Genomic DNA, 21298 nt, shown 5'->3' with positions numbered 1-21298 from the left:
TTTTTTCAGGCCCTTGAATTTTATTGACTAAGCATGTCTTCTCTTTTTTTTTCTTTCTTTTTTTTCCTTTTTTTTCTGTGATGTCCCCCACATTTGCCCTCTCCATTTAACTTGCTTTCCTCCAGATTGAAAGACTGCAATACACAACATGTTGAGATTGCACCTCTCTGGGAAGGTGTATTCACCTTTTCTCCCTTTGAGAGTGCACAAAACATTAATTGGTTTGATCAAGCACTGTGTTAGTAGAGGGGGAATGTGATTGAAACCACACTTCTGTGAATCAGTATTTATTACTCTACTAAATCAGTGGTTTAAATTCTCTTGCAAGTGGATATAAATGGTGGATTTTGATTTGATACAGCATAGCCATCTGAAGTTAATTTAAATGATTCAGAAGTTAATAACTTAGGATGCTTGTCATATTGAAAACTAAATAAGCATTTGTTTTTCTGAGCAGCTGATCTACATTACAGTCTTTGGCCTTTTCTGGATCCAGGCTGCAATGGCTGGAAGTGCTTGCACTCTCTCCCTGAGAGCCAGAAGCCTGGGGTATTTGTCTGCCAGGTCAGGTTTACAGGACAGAAGTGTCGTACTGCACACATCCCAGTAGAAGTCAGCCCACGTTACCTAGCAGAAAATGGGACAGAAAGCAGCAAATTTTAGTTGGTAATCTCAAAAGTCAGGATTACTAATATTCTCAAAAAACTGAATTTATCTATTTTCATTTTGGGGTTTGTGGTTTTTGAAAGCTCATTTTTACAGGGCTAATCAATAGGTTGCAATGCAAGGCTTAACTTCAGTAAGTATTGGTTAAAATAAAGTCCTGGCTACAAATACTAGTTGTGCTAAAATGTTGGTCTTTCCTGCTGAAACTGCTGCAGGAAAGAGTTTGGGGTAAAAAGGGTACTATGTTTTTATAGAGTTTTTTTGTATTGCCTTGTAAATAAGTCAGTGATGATAAACAGGGTTGTGTTGTAGTCATGAATTTGTGTTCACAAGTGCAAAGGCGTTTAAAATGTTTTGTGTCAACATACTTATGAACTGCTTCAGAAAGCACAGATCCTAGTCCTGGTTTGCCTCTCTTTTCTAATATTGTGGAAAACAATTTTCACTTTGCAATAGAGTGACCAGTTGTGTACTGGTAAGAACAAAGGGCTAAAATTGTGGGGAGACTTGCTTCATGGCCTGACATGAAACCCAGAAATTCAGCAATAGTCCGTTACTTAATTTTTCTGGCAACCTGATGGGAACGGGAGAAACAAAATTATACTTACAGAGTTCCCTACCAGCCACTTCTTATCCCCTAAGAAAGTATCCAAATCTTTCAGTAACTCAGGTGCTTTGTTGGTGAGGATATCATCAAATGCTTTTTTCTGGTGAAAGAACAAAACACAGAGATGCACAGCACTCAGCAAAACTGAATTTTTGAGGTTTTATTATTTATGAAAAAGAAAGCTGAAATATGAAAAAGATTAGGATCAGATACCAAAACATGGCATTCTTGGCTTGCTGAGCCATGACTTGAAGCCGGTTCCACCCCAAATGAACATCTGAGTGCTCCTTGATGCTGACATCATGTCTGTGGGGATGCTGCTCCTTTTTCTGTGGTAACAGAAAAAGCACCCAGCCATGGCAAGACAGGAGCTCAGCCGTAGATTTGGGAAGAATCCAGCTACAATATATATTCCTAATGTCTCATAGCAATTTTTAGGGGACTCTTTTGAATGTTTTCTTTTCTAGGGTACAGAGTCTCAGATTTCCAGAATCCCTTGCGCTCAGTCTTTCCATGCTGTCAGTCAGATGCTGTTCAGTTATCTTTGCCTACAAGCCCTTCTTATGTGAGACATGGAACTTGACTTTTGAGCTTTTGATGGCGTTGATTTATCTTTGAACTTTAATGGTCATGTTATTTTTGCTTTTTTGTCTCCACAGCAGTAAGATTTGAGGTGGCTAAAACGTGTTTTTAAAGGATGATCAAAAGGCTCAGGCTGTTGTGTTTGTTTGCTAATGGCTGAAGCAGGAGGTTATGGTGGTGGTTCTCCACTAGCTGTTCCCCATAGCAGACTCTTAAGGCTGCTTTTAAACGGGCTAAGCTGTTTCCTTTGGCAAGGAAAACTGCTTTGGTTTTCTCTTCTCACCTGTGTGGAAAACTTTGCCAAGGAAAACCGCTTTGGTTTTCTCTTCTCACCTGCATGGAAACAATTAAGACTGCGGACTGTTGTGATCATCTGGTCAACCTACATGGGACAGTTTGTGCAGGTATTGTGCTTGGCCTAATTTTGGAGGAACGCACTCAGGCTTGGGTGAATAAGCACTGGTGTACAGTAGTGGAATTATTTCTACAGCTTTAACTGAGGTTAATGTGAAAAAAGAAATTAGAAGAGGCAGAAACCTAAATGCAGGCTGAAATCAAATCAGTGTTTCTACAGATACGATCGAAGATTTGACATAATTTTCTGCTTTGTTAAGAGCTTAGTAATTGGATGAGGTGACTGCAAATATCAGCCAGGAGTTGAAGTCCAGAAATCTCATATCGGTGCCCTGGGTTGTAGTATTTCCTTTCTTTTAGGTAAGTGATCCCCTCCCCACCATTTTACCCTGCAAAGAAAAATCCCAAACTATTGTGTGATCATGAGGGTAACAACTTTCCCAAGGTACAGGAGTGCACAGTCAAGCTGTGAAACTGGTGGGGACAACCAGGATCCCTCTTCTGGAGTGGCACAACCTGCTCATCTCAGCCCTGGAGCTCTGCAGTGGTGGGTGCAAAGCTGTTGCAATGCCAGCTGTGTTTTGGGGAATGTGGGGTGAAGGGGGAAGTCTGTGCCTGGCACAGAGGGAGTTTCTACAGGCAGCTTCCAGCTCTGCTCCCCTACTTTGCTTTGCTTTGCTTTCTCTTTGCCTAGACGGCATTGCCTAGATGACATAACAGACCCTCAGACCATTCCCGGGGTGCGTATTCCTGTGGGCTCTGGTCAGGCCTGGGGAGGTGTTTTGGCTTCAGTGTGTGTAACTGACTTAATCTGGGCTGGTGAGACCGGGAGATGCCACTGTGACTACAAGGTGGTGGCAGTGGACCCGGGAGGAGAGAGGGACTGTAGGAGAAGGGAATACAGGTGACCTCACCCCTGGTAAGTAACAGCTGCATTAATTAACCAATAAAGCCTCGCTCCTGATGAGTAACAGCTATATCCAATAAGGATGAGTGAGATAAAAGAGGGGGTGAGCTGGTAAGGGGAGGATCATCATGGAAGAGGAAACTTGGGGAGCATGAGGGAAAGAATCATGAAGCAGGATCCTGGGGCAAGAGAATCACTGCTGCAAGGTCAGTCTGGGTCTGCAGTTAGAGCCTGTAGTTGGAACCTGCGGTCACAGTCTACGTGGGTAAAAGTCTGCAGTCAGAGCCTGCAAACAAATACCTGAAGTCATAGTTTAGCAGGAAATGACCAGCAGTCAGGGGCTGCAAGGGAAACCCACAGTAGAAGCCTGCTGCCACCAGAGTAAGTGAATGGTTGGAATTAAGATGACTAAGCTGTGAGGAGGAATAAACCAGGACCCTTTTTATTCTTCTTAACAAGAAGTTTGTGCCTCAACTCATTTCTACCCTCTAATAAGAGGGCTTGCTGCAACGAGGGAGGAAAATGTTGGAAGAGTGGGAAAGTGAGATTCCAAACCATCCTTGGCCCCATCATGTAACTTAGCATGCATACGTGTGGATGGGCACATAGGGGTTGGCTGCCAGCACTTCCTGTTTAAATTAATCACTGGTGATATGGTCTGGGTCCTTTTTTGGAGAAGTGCTTGGGTGCAAGCTGGGTCACACACAGGAGTTACAACAGGAGCTTCCCCATGGAGGGGCAGCAGCGCTGCCTCTGCACCAGCACATCAGCAGGAGTGTGGCTCTTCTGAAATGATTAAAACTCATGAGTCAACTTACCCTCCTCAAACTAGGAAACTTCAGGAAATCACTAGGAAATGTAAGTAATTCACACTTTTAAGTACTACACCTCCAAATTTCATATTTTCCCCTGCAAGATTTCAGAGCACTTTCATATTGTTTCTTTATTTATTATTGGTTTGGGGCACCATTTTTTACTCTGTGGTCTCTGCAATAAGATACCCTAAATTATCTGAAATGTTGGTTTTGAATAAATGGAAGGTGGCTGCACTGGCAGTTTGTGGTGAGAGCTGTTGTTACACCTCCACTTCCCTAAGAGGGTCAGGTCAGAGCTGTGCAGAGCCTTTGCAACCTAAGGCTTGAGTGAACTCATCCATCACCTTCTTCCCCCAGCAACTGATCTGTGTGCTTGCTTTTGGGATTCTGGTGAGAGCCACTGGCCTGATGCCAAAAGAAACCCCAAATGCTGTAAGACAAGTCTGTGACTGTGTGTTAAAGCAGCCATGGCACAATAGCCTGGTGTCGGAAGCGCTGCAGAGGACCAAGGCAGGCTATGACATCTGAAAAGCACAGTGAGGGCTGTGCTACCTGCCCTGATTAGCAGTGCTGTCTTACAGTGCTCTGGTGACTGACAAGCAGTCATTCCTGGCAGGATGTTATGGAATGCTGTTACTTATTGAACACCTAGAAATGTTTAAGGATGGGATGCAGCTATTTATCTTATTGAGCTGGCAGAAAGATTTGAGCACAGGCTCCTTGCAATAAGAGAGAGGAATTTGGCAGTGCCAGCTGGGGTGGAAGTGTCCTGCCTTTGCCCTTCTGAAGAACAGTTTGGTGTAGGCACATCCTTGGTTCAAGCTGAATTAGATGGCCTCAGATTTTCCACCAAGGGTGAAAACAACCTGGTGAAGGAGCAGGTGGGATCAGCCTCAAGGAAGAACCACAGAGCTCCAGCAGCTCAGCTTTGCTTAGCTGAGCTGATGAACCCAGTGGCTGACACCCATCAGTGTCTCCAGAGCAGATGCTCAGATACAGGATCATGCCTTACGTGCTATCTTTGTTAAATTTAGTGATTGGCTTACTCTCACGTCCTGGTTTTTCTCTGCCCAAGGGAACAGTGTCATGAAATCATCGATGGTGTCCACAATGGCATCAGCTAAAGCCTGTTCCACAGGCGTTTGGCCTGCCAGACCTGTGGGAAGCAAGCATATGAAGGGATATTAGAGAGAGCATCAGCAGGAATTTTTGGTACCTCAAAGGTAAACTCTGTGAATACTTCTGTAAAAATACCTGTTCTCCAGGTCTTTTGATGCTAAGAATGTGGATCTTACTCCTTGCATCCAGGTGAAATTTCAATACCTTCTCTTTTTTCCTCTTCTGGCCTTGTACAGCCATCCAAGGTAGCGAGATGCTCTATCCATTACCCGAGCCCCCAGCCTGAACTTTGTTTCTTTATTCTCTTTGCTTTCCACCACACATTTGGTGAGGGTTAGCACAAACTCCTTTCCTTTAATCTTTGCCCATCCCAGTTTTCAATGTCCTTCTCCATCTCATGGTCTTTCCATTTTGATCAACGTATGAAAGTCAGTTTCTCTTCCCCTATATCCTGCCCACTCAGCCCCATTCAGAACATTTTCATGACATCCCACTTACTTTTTAATCTTTCTTTGTAATCAGGGACCTCAGCCAAACTTTGTATTGTTTACAAATCTGCTTTTCTCCCTTGTAGTCCTTTGACTTTCCTGCAGTTCACTTAGTGCCTCCACTTTTTCTCCCTAGCTGTCACTTCACAGACCTGAGTTCATGCTTTCACTTCTGTGCAGGTTCACATCACAAACTGCATGCCCTACCTCTGTCAGGTCATCTCCCTTACCAAAACTTTGTGCTTTTGAAGGTGAGGGCTGTGCCTCTCCTCTTGGGCCTCGGGTTTTGTGATCCTTCAGCCATGAGTTGTTGGTGTTGGGCACCTAAAAATGCCATTTCTTAATTTAAAGGATTAGTGACATGTATGCAGGCTTGATGGCAGATCTAGCAAATTTTCATTATGAAGTTGAAAAGATATCTTTCCCCTTCCATGCATGCTTTTTTTCCTGCTGTAGCTGACAGCATGACTAATTCTAGGAAGAGCACAGCATGGTCTGAGTGTGCTCCAGATCCCAAGTCTTTGTCACTGGTGCAAGTCCATCAAAAAAATTCTGAAATTCAGACTGCAGAAGTAGCACAGCTATAGATCAGCCTCCCAACAGGAGTCAGGGAGGAAGGGATCTTGGATGACGGGCACACTTTCCCTCTGTTTTTCATCATCAGGTGGGCTTCCTTTATTCTCCCCTCTTGCAAGGAGTAGATTGTATCAAAGCTGGAAGAAATGGGCAGGAACAGAGTATTGCTGACAGGCTTGAATGTCAATTTTCAAGCCTGTCAATGTGTTAGTGCCTTGAAGAATAATGCTATGAACTTCTGCTTCCTTCCTCAGTTAGAAAACGGATTTTGAAAGGCAGGCTACCACCCGTTTGCTCACAGTGTAAAAAAAGTAGGATAGTACTTGCTTCCCAGCCCCCTCTTCAATATGCTGATGTCCAGCATGCCATGGGCACATCTGCCTTCAGCCAGACCAATTTTGCAGATGGTGTTGAATGACAGCTCATTGACCTAAAGCAAAGCCTGGCCACTCTCTTTGATTACTTGCATTACTAAGTCTCATATCATTTTATCTAACTGGTTGTGTACTTCCACAGCACATAAGTATTTAAAGATGCAAGTGATGTCAACATCTCTTCTAATCTCCCTGCTAGCCCAGAAATGTTGCCTAAATCTGCTTCAGAGTTCCCCGCCTGCTGTGATAATCTCTAATGCTTCCAAAACCTCCTCCTCCTGGTCATTTCTCTGGTTAGCCTGGAAGCTCAAAGTTGAACTTTAGGGGGAAACTGCCCTGGCAACCTTAGGGAAACCACAGGTATGTGCTTTCTGTCATGCAGGGACAGGGGAATAAAGCGTACTGGCTGGAGAAGCCAGCCCAAACCGCAGGCACTGGTTTCATTTTTGCCATGCTGGTGTTTACTTCTGTGTGGTTAGGCTTGCCAAGCTGTTGGTTTGTTCCCGTTTTTACTGTGGATGTATTTTTACGTGAGCCTTAAATGTGAGCTTGGAAGAGAGAAAGAAAATAGTCAAAGATCTATTACCTGCTTCTCTGGCAAGGTATCTTGCCATCGCCAGGCTCTGGTGAATGATAACTCCATCTACTTCCAGAATAGGCAGTTTGCCAAATGGGATAGCTTGGATGAAAAGGTAAAAAAGAAAAAATAACCAAAAGTTAAATCATAGCCATTAACAGTGGGAGTCTGTGACAGATGTAGCTTTACCACTCAGAGGGTATGCATTGTTATAGTACTTAACAGTTTCACACTGTTTCTGTGGAGAAATGCATGGATTAAAAGTAAAAAAGTAAGGGTAAGGATGTAATCAGATTGCACTGCATGAAGGCGACTATAGCACAGAAATCAGGTGTTGCATTTCCTATTTCCTGGCATTGTGCTGTAATGGCCGAATGTGTTCTATCCAGAATTCATTATATAGAGAAACTTTTCAAGGGAATATTAGTTTTTCCTTCTCTCCCCTGCTTTCTTCCTCCCCAGGAAAGTGATTGCCAAGGTTAACTACAGTACCACTGAAGGTTTCATAGTGCAGGATCCAGCTGGGGCATGAAGAAAGATATTTTTCATTTATGGTTGTTTTTAATTCAGAAGCAGTGATTCAGAGAAGCATCTATATTTCAGAAATTACATCATGACAAGGCATTTCACTTGACAGTCATCACTGAGATGATCTTTCACACTGAACTACAAATGCTAAAAAGATATTCAAATTCACCTTATGTGGTTTGCATTTAAAAAAAAAATCAATAAGTTATGGGGAAGAAACCTCCAGGCTTTAAGTATAGAGAAAGACAAACTAAGCAGGTGTCATGGCCATTTGTAAGGTATTTGAAGCTAAGAAATCAAAATTAATTAATTTTGTAGTTACATGGGAACTTGGACTGCTGTTTTGCTGTGTTTTGGAGAAGCTGCTGGCATACATAAGGAAATGGAACTGGAACATTGGAGCTTAATCTGGGGAAAACATCCTGTTTGGGGCAGTGAGAATCTGCTTGTGGGAGCCTGGTGCTGTTCATTGAGGGAACTGTGAATCTCTGCACTTCCAAGGATGCTGTTTCCAAGTATGTGATTGCAAGTGCTGATCATAGCTAAATGCTTTCCATGCAATTTTCATCTGCATTACATCTCTATATAATTAAGATTTATATCATTTTAAGACTATCTTGTGATGTAAAAAGGTGTCAGTGGAAAAGTGAGAACATTGCCCATTGGAAGCATGCAAAGTGCTTTCAAACCCAGGACAACTGTCTTTACAGGGCAGCTGGAATGCCACCTCTGTTCCATGAGGATTTTAATTCTTAATGAAAAGGGGACAGTAATGAAACCATTTGTAACTGGTTAGCAAGGCAGCTTCATAAATGATGAACACTGCTCTGTGGTTTAGCATGCAGTATGTGAATCACATTAGGTCCCGGGTCCTAGATGTTAAATCCTGATCTGCAACATGAATTTTCCAGTTGCACAAGACATCTGGGACTCCTCTGTGCATTACACTTTATATATTTAAGATTTATACCCAGTACACAGTACTCATAATACTTTTTTTTCCCCTTAAGTCCAGCACACTGGGAATTCAGTATGAATTTGGACAGCAGAAGCAAGAGAGTTCAATGAGCATTAGCTGCTGTACCCCGGGGAGAAAACAGGCTCTGCTGGTTGTTATTGAAGCAATAATAGACTTGTTGCACAGAAGACTTTGCATGTTTGTTATCCAGAGAGCAGCAAGGTCCTGGCAAGTCCATACTCTTGTTTCACTGAGAATCACTGAGAGGTGACAAGTTGTATCCCCTGAATGTTTAACAGGAAAGCTCTCTGGCTATGAAAATGAAAAGAGCTTTGGTTCTGTGCTCTGGGATAGTGGTGCAGAAGGCCGAGTATCACTGCTTCAAAACAGCGAAGGTGTGTAACAATGTTTGCTTATGTAAAGGACATATTTCAGGCCAGCACAAGAAGAGGGGATGAGAGCAGGTGTGACTGCTGGATGTGCCAGTGTGGTCAGCCTGCAGCCTGCTCCACGTCCCCCCAGACCTTGCAGGGATGTACAACAATGCCTGCCAACAGGAAACAGCCAGAGCAGGGGCAACAGCTCTCCCCATGAAGGAGTTAAGCAGCCCTTTTTGGAGGCCCCAGTAAGAATGCTGCTGGGAGTAGCAGTTCTGGCAGGGTCAATATGACTAAGCCAGTCTGTAGCAATAGCTGTCAAAACACACTGTCACTCACTGCTCAGGTTGGGAAATTGTGAGACTGGGATTGCTTCATCTAGAAACCCAAAGATATTTTTGCTGCTGTGTTTACATACAGTGGAAGAAATCTATAAATCCCAGCTCTGACTGATGTTTCATTTTGTGGGTCACAAGAAAAATTAAAGCGGGTTTATCATTTTGGGTGTGCCCTTTTTTTCATGAAACCCTTGATTACAATTAAAGGAGGGATGCATCTTTCTGAACAGATAAGAAACATGGGTTATGGTGTCAAAGCCAGCTGACTGGCAGAGTGGTAGTCAACTCTCATGTCCTGTTTCTCAGGAATCTGGTCATTTCTGAATTCAAGGGAATTGCTATTCATTCTTTGAAAGCATGAGTAATGTCTACAAAGGTCATCCTCCTCAGTGCTGAGCTACTTTCTTGAAGACCTGGTTTCTCTTTTCTGAAAGAGAAACTAAGTTTGCAATTGCAAATATACAAAGACAGCTTTGTTTTGTGCATACAAAATTGCATGACTCTTAATACAATTATAAAACTAATACATTAGAGCAGACTTTATTTTGTTGTCCCAAAATGTCTAAAAGGATTTATACTGTCATTTATAATGAGACTGGGAGTTTGTTAGGAGGCAGCAAATCTATTGCTATCATTACTGAACCATGGACTCTTTAAAGAATAAAAGATGGTAAATGTAGATGGTAGATGTTCCTTCCTTTCTTGTATATTCAACATGCTATTTAATTTTCTCTTTTCAAGAACAGGGGGAAAAAATGGGATTTAATGCTGACAGAGTGAATGTATTCAATTATACACGGATTTTGTTGATTATTGAGTTAATAAGCTATAAATGAGCGCAGTTCTAAGAGATTTGAAGAAAGTACACATGGGCTGTACAGATAGTTTTAAAAATCTGTTGTTTCTTCTTGGGTGCAGGGCAGGCTATTCTAGAGCACCAGAAAGTATAGCAGATAGTTTCTTTCCTTACAGAGGAAGAAAATAACAAAGACTAGTGAAGCGGCAGAAAATATTTATAATACATCTCCTCCCTGTCTGAGGAGAAGGTATAATGGCTTACAAAGTTGTGCTTCCAGTCTGGAAAAATTTAGGGAAAAATAATCTTTGCCTTTGAAATGTTACTGTGTAAAATTCACATAATGACCAAAAATTTTTGGAACCTGCTGTAAAGTATTTTTTTGCTGTTATAATTTAGATTAAGAATTTTCCCAGAAGAATTTTTTTTGTCTGAGTATGGCTGTTACAAGGAAGAATGCATTTTCTATGGAACTTGGAGTCTTCCCTCTCCAGCTGGAGTAGAGGAGGATGGCTCCTGGTCACACAGGTCATCCTAGGAGAGGATGTGAGGAGCATTCACACTGGATGGACTCCACTTGGTTGCTGGAGGTAAGGTTGGGGTTTGACAAATTACCTTGATGTGGCCTCTAGAAACTTTGCCAGCTGCAGAAACCACACCTAGGTCATATCCTCAGGGGCTCCAAACAACAACAGAAACCTGTCTGCACATGGATTTAAGCAGTGTTACTCTTGGACTCATGAATATGGGCTTCTGTGGATTGGTTTGACCTCCTGTGGTGCTTCTGGCCCAGTTCTGCCCATTGACATGTTTGAGGAGATGCCTGAATGCCCCTATGTGTGTATAAGCATGGTACTAAACCTGCTGAAGTTTTCTCAGTTTTGGTCAAAGGCAGGGTTTGTGTGACTGCAGATGAGCAGAGCAGGTAGGGTGGCTCCTGCCAGGCTCCAATGTTAGATGAGCAAGTGAAATGCTGCTGTGTGAGAGAGATGTTTGGGTAGAATCAAGGTCATGGGGGCAAGGCAAGAAACACCATCCACTGGGGAGCAATTACAACTGAGCCATTAAGCCAAAGTAGTTGAGGCTGGAGGGGATGTATGTGTCACTTTTCTGGCTTTTCTCTCACCCTCATTGTTTTGGGGGCTGCTGTGCACTTACGTCAGTTTAAACCCTTGTGTATCCATACCGATGTGCTTTCCATGTTTCTCAAAACAAGGTTGTCTTACAATGTTTCCAACTCCCACTTGAGCAAATAAATTTTGAGAAGAAAAGCAGAAAAATCTATTGCTGTCGTCATGCAAGCAGCGTCATTTCTCAGGCATGCACAAAATATGACCTTTCCTGTTTAGTTCTCGCTTGCTTTGCCGCTCATATGAAGTAGAAAGCACTGTGAATGCTTGTGTTCCAAATTCAGACTGAAAGATGAAAAGGGTTTTTAAAAAGCCTCCTTTTTGAATAACTAAACCCCTGGTCTTCTTTAAATTGAACTTTTATCAGCAGGTTCTTGCTTTTCGTATTATGTTGGTAATTTATTGGCTTTTTTGCATCGCACACTGGGATGAAATCTGCACAGTCTTCACTTCCATGAAGAAAACCCTGACAGAGGACAAGTCCTCAGACTGATCTGCAATCTCTCTTCTCATTTTAGGAAAACCTCGCTAAAGTATCTGTACAGTGTTTAGGAATTGGATTTATTCCTTTTCATACTACTTTAATTTTGGTTGGCTTTTGTGACAAGGAGTGTGGTGTTTATACAAGTCTCTGCTGGATGCAGAAATTATGTGTGTTAAAAGCATGCTAAAAATGATGCTAAAAATTGTGCGTGTTAGAAGTGTGTTATGGGAGATGATGTGTATTAAAAGCAAGAACATCCCTTTAGTTAATTTCCACCCCATCGAGCCCCTAAGGGCTGTGATGGCTGCTGGCATCCTGCCATGCCTGTAGGTTCTCACTGGTGTTCAGGCCTTTCCTTTGAACAGAAGCTCCTCACTCATCCTCCTGGCCATGACCCAGTGGAGGTGCTCCTGTGGGACTGTTCTTCTGTCAGGGACAGGGAGGGGAGACACAACAGAGCTGGGCGCAATTTTGTCCTAGGCTGGTCAGCTGCTGGTGCTGTGCTGTGCTTCTCACCGCTCTTCTCCCCTGTGCAGATACAGTTCTTAACTTTCTCCTACCCTTACCTCTTTCTTCTATTTTCACTGATCTTAACTTCTCCATTATTCTTCTCCTCATTTCTGTTCTGTCCTTCCAACATGTTCCCCCATTTTCCTCGAGCTGACCTGCCCATGACTCGTCCTGCCCATGTTGTAAATGTCTGTGGCTCTGATGCAATGCAGCCTGTATTTAAGCAGTTGATTATTGCTCAAAAGCTGAATAATTAATCATTTGGTAATTAATCTTAGATTGGCTCCATAATAAGGTAGCTGGATTAATCAAATGTGGGGGCAAATAAATGTCACAGACCTGTTTCTTATTATAGCATCTGTATCAAAATAAGTTCTCCTTTGCCTTGAAAACTGACCACAACTGCTTTACATATCCATTCATACTTAAATTGGATCATGAGAAACGAATAGATACTTTGCATCTTCTAATAAGAAATAAATGAAATTCATATTTTTTATTGGTGGCAGAGGAACAAGGCACTTGGGAAATGGTAGGCCCAGAGCTGGAGCTACCTAGAATCTGAATCTTCTAGAAAGGGATGATGAGGAGGATGCTATGATTTAACCTCAGCCCAGGTTCGGTTTCATTACAACTCGTATTCTCTTTGGAAGCTCTTGCCAAGCCCTACTTTTTACCCAGAGATAGCTATGTACACATTTTGGTAGCACTTCAAACAGAAAGTCACTCAGGAAGCATAGCAACTGCTCCCCTGAGGAATTTTTGTCTGCTGTCAGATGCGTCTCAAGATTTATCTGTTATCTTGGGAGTATTTTCAGGGCCATTAGTCTGTCAGGTTTCCTAAGGACCTTTCAAGCACCGTTCTACACATCCTAAACTGTTTATGGAATGTTTATGGCCACCAGTGCAGGAGAAGCGTCCTTTACTATAATGATAACATCTGTTATTGCCATCGCTTCAAATTGCTTGAAGGAGCCACCGATCAAAAGCTATTGCCAGCCTAATGTGGAAAGTGATGGTAACTTAGTTCACCATTACAGAGGATTTTCTGCTGTATCATGACTTAGGACAGTGCAATAATGCCTTTTGTGAGGAGCCCATTGTAGATCTTGAATTGATCGCACTTTAAATGGGGGCATGGTCAGTCAGAATGTGTTCAAAGAGAAGTGTAAAGAATGAGTTTGTTTACTTGTTAAAATAATTATTGCCTTACATATAGCAAAGCATTACAGAAAGCTGCTGCTTGATATTTGTCTGATTTTTAAAATTCTCTGCTAAAGCAGGACAATGCTAATACTTATACACTGGCTTCTTTATATGTGTTTATATTCTAGATTGCAGTCCCTGCCCGAAATCATCAACTAGAAAATTTGCCAAAGACGATTTGATTAGTGCCAGAAGGGAAAAAAATAAATGTTGAGTTACAGAAATTTTAATTTCAATGTGTATAAGCCCACTAACAGAGGTTCTAATAGCCCATTCTTTCATACAGAACAAAACCACCATTAAGTGTAAACAAAATCAAGTGGGAGAGTATTTCCAGGAAGAAAGACTTATTTATTTACCTGAAGGTATGTTAGGATTGCAGCCTATTGATGACATGAAAAATGCCAAAAAACACAACAAACATTGCCACACTCTTCAAGTCAAAAATTAAACTTGCCACAGCTGCAAGTCTGCTTTCTAAATGGGCTTTCTGCACATTGACCTTTATGCACAAATTTTCTGTTTTCCCGTCAGTTTTACAGAACTAAGTCTTTTCTTCAGAATAATGTCGGTATTTCCTGATGTATATGGTATGATGATTTGGCTGACTTGGTATTTGTTGCAAAACCTTATTTCAATTTTGAGAAAACAGCTGAAGCAAATCTATCCTCTCAGATCTCATTCAGAGATCTGACTCCTTGTGCTCTCTAGACAAACTTGAATTTTTCAATTTGTTCCTTATTAGCTCAAGAAACATGAACTGTTCTCTTGTCCAAGCTTCTTCCCTAAGTATTTTTTTTTGTTTCTTTTGCTTCATCATATTTGAAGTTTTAACAAGAGGGACGTCACATTGTATCTGCAAACTGCAGTCAAAACTGGTTCGAAACCTTTCATAGGCAAGTGGGTAAAGGAAAACATGATATATGCAAGTGTGCATAGCAATTTGTCTGGTATCTCTTAATCTCACCTCAATATATAATTATGTAATTAGTTCAATTAATTGGACTGATTTCACTGATTTTTGAGGATTAGAAAATAAGCTGTGTACTAAGTTATATTACTTTAACTGCTGTTACATCAAATGCAGCTGTAATTCCCTTTATTGTTGCTAAACACCATCCTTTGGATTTCACCAGGATGAGACTGTCTGGAATCTGCTACTTTATTTCTCTCCATTCTGAGGTAGACCCACTTCAGGAAAAATAGGAGGTAGAAACCTTTACATAAAGGATCTGAATACAGATCCAAATGAGAATTGTGTGAACTAGCTCTCAGCAGAGTGAACTATGCATTTGCACATGCAGTGGGTTGGATGGATCTCCTCATTTCACATATACTTTTGAACACAGCAGTAATTTAACTTTTTGGGCAAGAATCCTGCTACCTGGTGCCTTTTCATCTTCAAACAGTGACTCTGTGGAGAGAGCTGAGACACATTTTGAAAACTCAAGACAGCAGAGAATGCAAGGCTTGTTTCCCATAGGGCAGATGTTGTATGCAACACTTTGAGCGGGAAGGCACCTAAAGCCTGTTCAAACCTACTCCCTCTTCAGGAGACAACCATTTCTTGTGTTGAGTCACAGCCTGCAAAGTCAGGGTTTAGGTGCCCTAGGGCAGGTTGGGGCACTGGCTATTTCCCTTGTTGAACGGTTAAGGCTGTTTATTCCAAAGCCTTGTTGCTACCTTTGATTCAGTGTTTTTCTGAATGATTTGCCTATGGGAGAACATTTTGTCTGGAAATACTGTGAGTAACCATGAGAAATGCCTCATAAAGGAGGAGGAGGTGGTAGTCATCAGGTGATCTCCAGACAACTTCCTTAAGCAGCATTACGTTTTTATGCATGCAAGAAACCTTTACTCTTGTTTTAATTAGCAAACCTCTCAATTGTTTGTTGTCTGTAACATGTATGTCAATGGTGGCAGATGGCACCATTACTTTGGTGCTAGAGCTAGGGTTCGGGGAGATTTGAAGAGAAAAGGTTCGGCCTGGTGCCATAAGATGTAACAGCACTTTCAGATATGCACCCAACTATTTCTGTGTATGTGTATGTTTTCCTGGTCAAATTAGCAGGCTATATTCCCATTTCCCATCCACTGACTGACTGACTGGGTGTCTACAGATGCCTGAAATTCAATGAACTCGTAGACCAGCAAAAATTTTGCACAGATGACTTCACAAATCTTAGAGCGGCAGCTCCCACGTTTTACTAAACTTCTTATCTGCCGCAGCATTTCATCTAGGGCTGAGTTAAAGAGGCTGCTATGAAAGGCCATTATGCAGAGAAAATGAAAAGCAGTAATTAACCATTGGTAAGCCTGCCAGCAAACTTTTCAGAGCACAGAAAGAGAAACAAAAGTGTCCAAAGGTTAATGACTTTGACAGCATTTGTTAATGCAGCAGATAGTTACAAAGTGTGTAGCTTAGGGTTTCTAGGGTGTCTCTGCTCCCAGCGTTTCTGTGGTAATGGTGCTGTAGCTGTATGTTCACTGTAGAGAAAAAGTCCTGTACATGTAAAGCTCCTCTGGGACGTCTGTGGAGTGAGCACTGAAGAAAAGCACAGGAAGAGCTTGCATTGTTTCTTGCACTGCTCAGACATTGGGACCATCAACAATATTCAAAGAGTGATGCAATGCTTTTACCTTGTTTCATAGATCTGTTGTTAGAACATCTTGTCCTAGAATGTGAATGCCTCTGCACCCTTACTAATTATGCTTTGTCTTTTTAATTTGCCTTAATCAGTATAGAAAACCACGTAAAAATATACTTTGCTTATACTCTCAACTTTGTTTCAGGACAAAAATGAATGTGCACACATGTGAATATCTGTGTAATTAAGTATAAAAAGCCTGTGCAGAGCTTACCTCAGGTCATCTGAATTCTTAATCTCACCTTTAGTTTCTACCCTGCTTCCCTGAGAACTGCAGTGAAAGAGAAATAAGCTAAACCATGTGGTCATCTGGCTTAAGCTCTTATAAGGAAAAGGTTTCCAAAGTCAACCATTCCTAGCTGAAAATATCCCTGTTCCACTGCTTCTTATTCCTCACTGTGGATTTTTGCCAGTGTTTTCTAGGCTTGAGCACCACTGACGGCTTCAATTGCCACTTGGATTACAGTGTGTGAGTGTTTATCATTCTAGTCACTGCAAACAGGAAAGACTAAATGTACAAAATTTCCACCCTAGAATAGTTTGGTAGCTTGCTGGCTAGGCTTATTAAATGGTGTGAAAGCTTATCAAGAAACATTGCTTCATTAATGGAAGTCATCTTGTGAATCACTTGTCTTTCCCCCAAACTAAAGGCATTATTCTTCATTCTGGATGTGAAAAATCATAGCCCATCTAGCCAAACACAAGTCTAATCCATGAAATGAAGGCATTGGTTTCCTACCCTGAGTCTTCAAACTCAAGATCTGTTTTATTTGAACCGGTGCTGATTTAATGAACAGAAATAACAAATACCTTTAAAGGCTGAAAAGAGGTTATTGAAACTAAAAGACATGAAATGAATGGGGTACAATAGCCTGAAGGGTACTTTTGGAAGGGTTGGTAGGGCTTGTTCTTTGGAATGTTTATTTTCTAGTATCTCTTTTGATCCTTTTCATTTTTTTCTTTGCTATATCAACTGACTTTGTTTTCTCATCATTTTTCCTCTCTGAAGAGCATTCAGGTTGCAAAGGAGTGTCCTTCCTGATCCTTCTTTCCAATTTGGCTTTCTAAACCCAGGGTGAAGGCTGAGGTGTGGTCTTTGAGATCAAATTATCCAGAGAAACTGAGATCAGCACTCCTTTGGTTATCTTTAGGTACACAAAAGCTGTACTGAACTGATAAGGAGTAAAAGCCCAGCTGGGCGTCAGCAGGTAAGGCATTCCAGATGTCTGACCATTTGGATCCCATCTCCTGTGAGCACATCAGCAATGACATTTTGGCTGTCTCACCTTTAAATTTGCACACACTTAACTAAAGCCAGAAATAAAGTGGAATTCTGCTCATGAAACCTACAGATACCTCTTCAATTGTTTTTTGGGTTTTTTTTCTGCCAGCATTTCTAGTGGAGCTTTGGCTATAAGAACCCGTGCTACTCACTTGGCTTGATTTTGGGCCAGTCTGCTGCTTCTATCCTGTGATCTTCATACTTCTTGCCCGAATAGGCAAAGAGGTAGCGGCTGATCTCTGCTCGTCCCCGCAGGTTGAAGTAGGTGAGCTTGTACTGCGGCATGCTGGGCCCTGCTGAGAGGGGGGACAGAGCTGCTTTAGAGAAAGTTAACTCCATTTTGACAAAACCATTCTGCGTGCTTGCTTTTGACAGATGTGCTTGTGCAATGCAAAGGAAATATTGCACCAAGCTGTTGCACTTTGCAATCGTTGCAGTACTCGCACCTTTTTGCTCTGCATTTGTCAGCCACAGCACACAGATATGGGCAGAAACAGCTGAACCTGCAATTCCTCCTTTTGTGTGTCTCTAGAAAGCTGGCTTGACTTTTTTCAGAAGTACTAGGAATTTTCAGCTTTCACTTATTTCTCTTCTTATTCAAACTCAGGCAATTTTTTATAAAGTGGTTTGGGTTTTGTTTTTAATTTGTTTGTTTGTTTGTTTGTTTGTTTGTTTTCAGAGTGAAAGCTAAGATTATATTCTGTACCAGAAGATATTTGTCATCTTGAGCAGTAGTTTTGTTCAGGCCTGCCCTGCTCAGCCCCTACTGCTTATGGAGACCTTCATCCAAGACCAAATAATGAGAATTACCAAACTCTAGTGATTTTTTTGCATCAGTTATTACCCTAGTCATGTAAGGCTTCACCCAATTTTATTTTAGAAGAAAAAATTGCCATGGAAATCAGGCTTTTGAAAAAACCATCATTGAATTTTCAGTTTTTGTACAGAAGCCAAAAGAAAACTTGAAATTACTTTTTTAAGTTTTCATGTGATTTATTTTTTTTCCCTTTGATTCTAGTTAGGAGTCAAGTTACAGGAAGGCCCAATTTGTTTCCCAGGGTAACAGGCAACAAAAGGAAGTATTTGAGTCATATTGTATAGCAAGGATGGTACAGGAAAGTAAACAGACAAGGTTGCTTTAAACCAAAGATAAGCATTTACACATAGCACTTTATTAAGAGAGCTCAGCTGAGATTTGAATGTGTTGGCCAAAGGATAGCGAAACAACAATCTGCCTCCTCACCCAAGGCAAAACCCATTCGTATTTTTGCCTTGAAGCAGACATTGCATTTACCATTCTTTTATATGCATCACATTCAGAGTGTTTGCAAGAAAGCCTGGAACACACATCATCTGCCTTAGGACAGAAAGGGAACTCTTTTTTTCTTTTTTTTTTTTTTTTAGTGAGTAAGTACTACCACATAATCTCACAATGGAACAACCCCCCCTGTTTAGTCATCTTGCCTTGAAAACATGTGCTTGAGGAGGTACCTCATCAGCTTTCACTTTAGACAGAGAAGCTATTTGTTCAGAAACAGAAAAGCTTACACTTACACTGAAAAGAGCAAATTTTTTTTGCCACTTGTTCATCTGAAGTCAAAACATGTACCTTCTGTCTTCAGAGTAGCAAAAGCAAAAAGAAAAGCCAAACAAACAAAAAACATAGCAAATGAGCACATTAGAGGCTGCTTAATTAATTGCAAAAGTTATCTGCTGCCCTAAAGCACACAGCAGGCTCAGAAGTGAGTTATTAGTGAATGGAAATTCACATTATTAGTGAATGGAGACTTTTCATGTCAGATGGCCTAGCAGAGAAGCAGGAACAGAGCTGGAAAGTTACCAATGGAGATATCTAAAAGTGTTCCAAACAGAGGCTCCATTACAATGATTACATCAAGTGTATTCTTTTGCACGGTATAAAAGAGAGAGGCTCCCAGTGAAATTAGTTGCATCAGGATGTGATTCGTTTTTTAGATGTGTTAACTACTGGAAAACATGTTTTTCTGCTGCTTAGCAAATGCAGCTCACAGATTACAAGTGCAGCCACTTCTTTCTCTAAAGAGAGAAATTTTGACAATCCCAGCTTTTTCAAGCACGTTTTAGGTAAGTGGGAGAGGTTGGCTACTCTATTGTCAAATTTTGTACCCAGATTTATTACTTGGTATGCTCTATGGGATATATGATAAAACTATATAGTATTATATACTATGAATTCAGGTTATGTGTCTAGAAAGTCAATGTAAGGAGAGAGAATGAGATTGCAGCAGGATTTTCTTCCCTGTTCTCCCTGTTTCTGATTTGGTTTGGCCATTTGAGAGCTAGGAATGGCATTTTTAAAAAAGCACGTGTCTGAACGCATGAATCTGAGATTCATGAGAGTGATTCAGGAGCCAAGGGGAAAAAAACCCCAAACCTTGAGTCTTACTTTTCAGTTTTTTAGAGACAAGTAAATGCTACTGATTTAGTCTGATTTACTGATTTAGTGTCTATTTCCCTTCTTTAGGAGTGTCCATAGAGTTTTTTTCTATAAACATCTATAGCATTCCCAGTGCCCTGGACTTGCTCCACCACTCACACATGGCTCCTGTTTCCTGGCTACCTCTAGCCCATTTAGCCCTATGTTTGCAAATAGTTGATGGCAGCTGGAAGGCATTTAAAAGCATAAGAACAGTAGATTTTTAAGGTGCAGTTGTGAGGGAGTGGACATCCACACAGAGAGATGGCTGAGGCCTAAACATTCCAGTGGGGTGAGTGTGTTGGAAGAGCCTAATTCTTACAGTGGGAGCACTCTGTGCACAAAGACATCATCAGTCAAGAGTAATGAAGTGATGTAAAGAATTGGGAATTTTGGCTGACGATCAGCAAGTCTCTCTGCCTTGTTGTAGCAGACAGTGGAATATTTTGGTCTGTCAAGGAAGTAGCGGGAACTATTGTTTGAGTTGTCTAAAGCAAAGCTAAACAAATTTCTAATGAGCACACCATAAGGAGTAATCAAGTAGTTGTAGTGACGCTGCACTTTTATGATTTTTTTTCCCATTCATGAACAAAAAAAACCCAAAATCAACTTCACAAGGAATTTTGACATTTTAAAAGCATTTATAGGTTTACTGTAAGCATGTTTTTGTAAATATTTGTAGGTTTTGTTTTTTATTTATATTTACTGTGAAATGTCAGGAGTAGTGCTTCCTAAACAATTGCAAATAAGTTTCTAAATGAAAGAAATGGTTGTGTTCAGAATAGCTTTTTGCCAAACATACAAAGTAAGCTGTTAGGGGTTTTTTCCCTTGTCCTCCTTTCCCTCATTTCCCCAGTGTGTTTTATAAAGAAGGGGATAATGAGGAACAAATTAAAACCATTTAAACCACCCAGAATTACTGAATTATAGAAAAATGTAATTTCTAGGGGAAAATACCTATTTGGTGTATTTGAGTTGGTTTTTCGGATTAAGATGTTGGGGACTTCTTTGGAGGTGGAGAGCAGGAAAGTCTTTAAAACTATTTAAAATTATTTCTCTTTTTTCTTTTTTTTTTTTTTTTTTAAGTTAATCATGGCTTGAAAATACTGAAGGATGGTAGTGGTGGGTGGATGGATCTTAGTACCCATACTTGCAGGTATTTAGCCACCTTCTTAGCACTATTGGATCTGTTCAGGTAAGTTCATTGCAAAGCCAGGTGTGTATAAAAACAGGAGGGGGGACTTACCTTTCACCAATACTGCGATCTAAACACTGTTTTTCCAATTTCTATTCTGATGAATATATGGCTGGGACAGCCCTGTACACCTGCCTTCTCCTACACCGACAGCACTTCTGAGAGGAAAGCTCATGTCTTTACAAAAAATCGGAGGGGTGAAGGCATTGGTGCTAACATCTTTGAAACTGATCTTAATGTCACTACCAACTCTGGGCAGCACATTGGTTGCAGAGACCAGACAGCTTGGATCCTGAAACAGACAAGGGTCTTTACAAGCCCTGAGT

General features: G+C 41.2%; 1 protein-coding gene and 1 long non-coding RNA gene across 5 annotated transcripts in view; one reads left to right on the top strand and one right to left on the bottom strand.

The window, feature by feature from the left end:
• The window catches only part of HPGDS (hematopoietic prostaglandin D synthase), a 29913-nt gene continuing 8615 nt past the window's right edge, over positions 1-21298 (bottom strand). For 2 of the 3 annotated variants that reach the window (XM_066186369.1, XM_066186368.1), the window contains exons 2-6: positions 17475-17618; positions 7075-7167; positions 4978-5087; positions 1275-1373; positions 1-627 (exon numbers count right to left, since the gene is read on the bottom strand). In XM_066186369.1, coding sequence (XP_066042466.1) covers positions 463-627; positions 1275-1373; positions 4978-5087; positions 7075-7167; positions 17475-17607 — 600 coding nt within the window. In that variant the 5' untranslated portion in view covers positions 17608-17618 and the 3' untranslated portion in view covers positions 1-462. The remainder of the gene's footprint in view (positions 628-1274; positions 1374-4977; positions 5088-7074; positions 7168-17474; positions 17619-21298) is intronic. The other variant, XM_066186367.1, reaches the window with a different exon arrangement.
• The window catches only part of LOC136291367 (uncharacterized), a 34777-nt gene continuing 16697 nt past the window's right edge, over positions 3219-21298 (top strand). The window contains exons 1-5 of one of the 2 annotated variants that reach the window (XR_010721501.1): positions 3219-3322; positions 3949-3974; positions 5007-5154; positions 7912-8108; positions 8604-10049. This is a non-coding gene — a long non-coding RNA (uncharacterized lncRNA). Of the gene's footprint in view, positions 3323-3948; positions 3975-5006; positions 5155-7911; positions 8109-8603; positions 10050-21298 lie in introns of those variants that run through there. The other variant, XR_010721502.1, reaches the window with a different exon arrangement.

This window comes from Chamaea fasciata, unplaced genomic scaffold (genome assembly GCF_029207755.1).
Source record: "Chamaea fasciata isolate MVZ Bird 193981 ecotype frontalis unplaced genomic scaffold, bChaFas1.0.hap1 SCAF_6, whole genome shotgun sequence".
NCBI classification, from domain to species: Eukaryota; Metazoa; Chordata; class Aves; order Passeriformes; family Sylviidae; genus Chamaea; species Chamaea fasciata.
The sequence above is the reverse complement of the archived record's forward strand: the minus strand, read 5'-3'. Positions and strand labels throughout refer to the sequence as shown.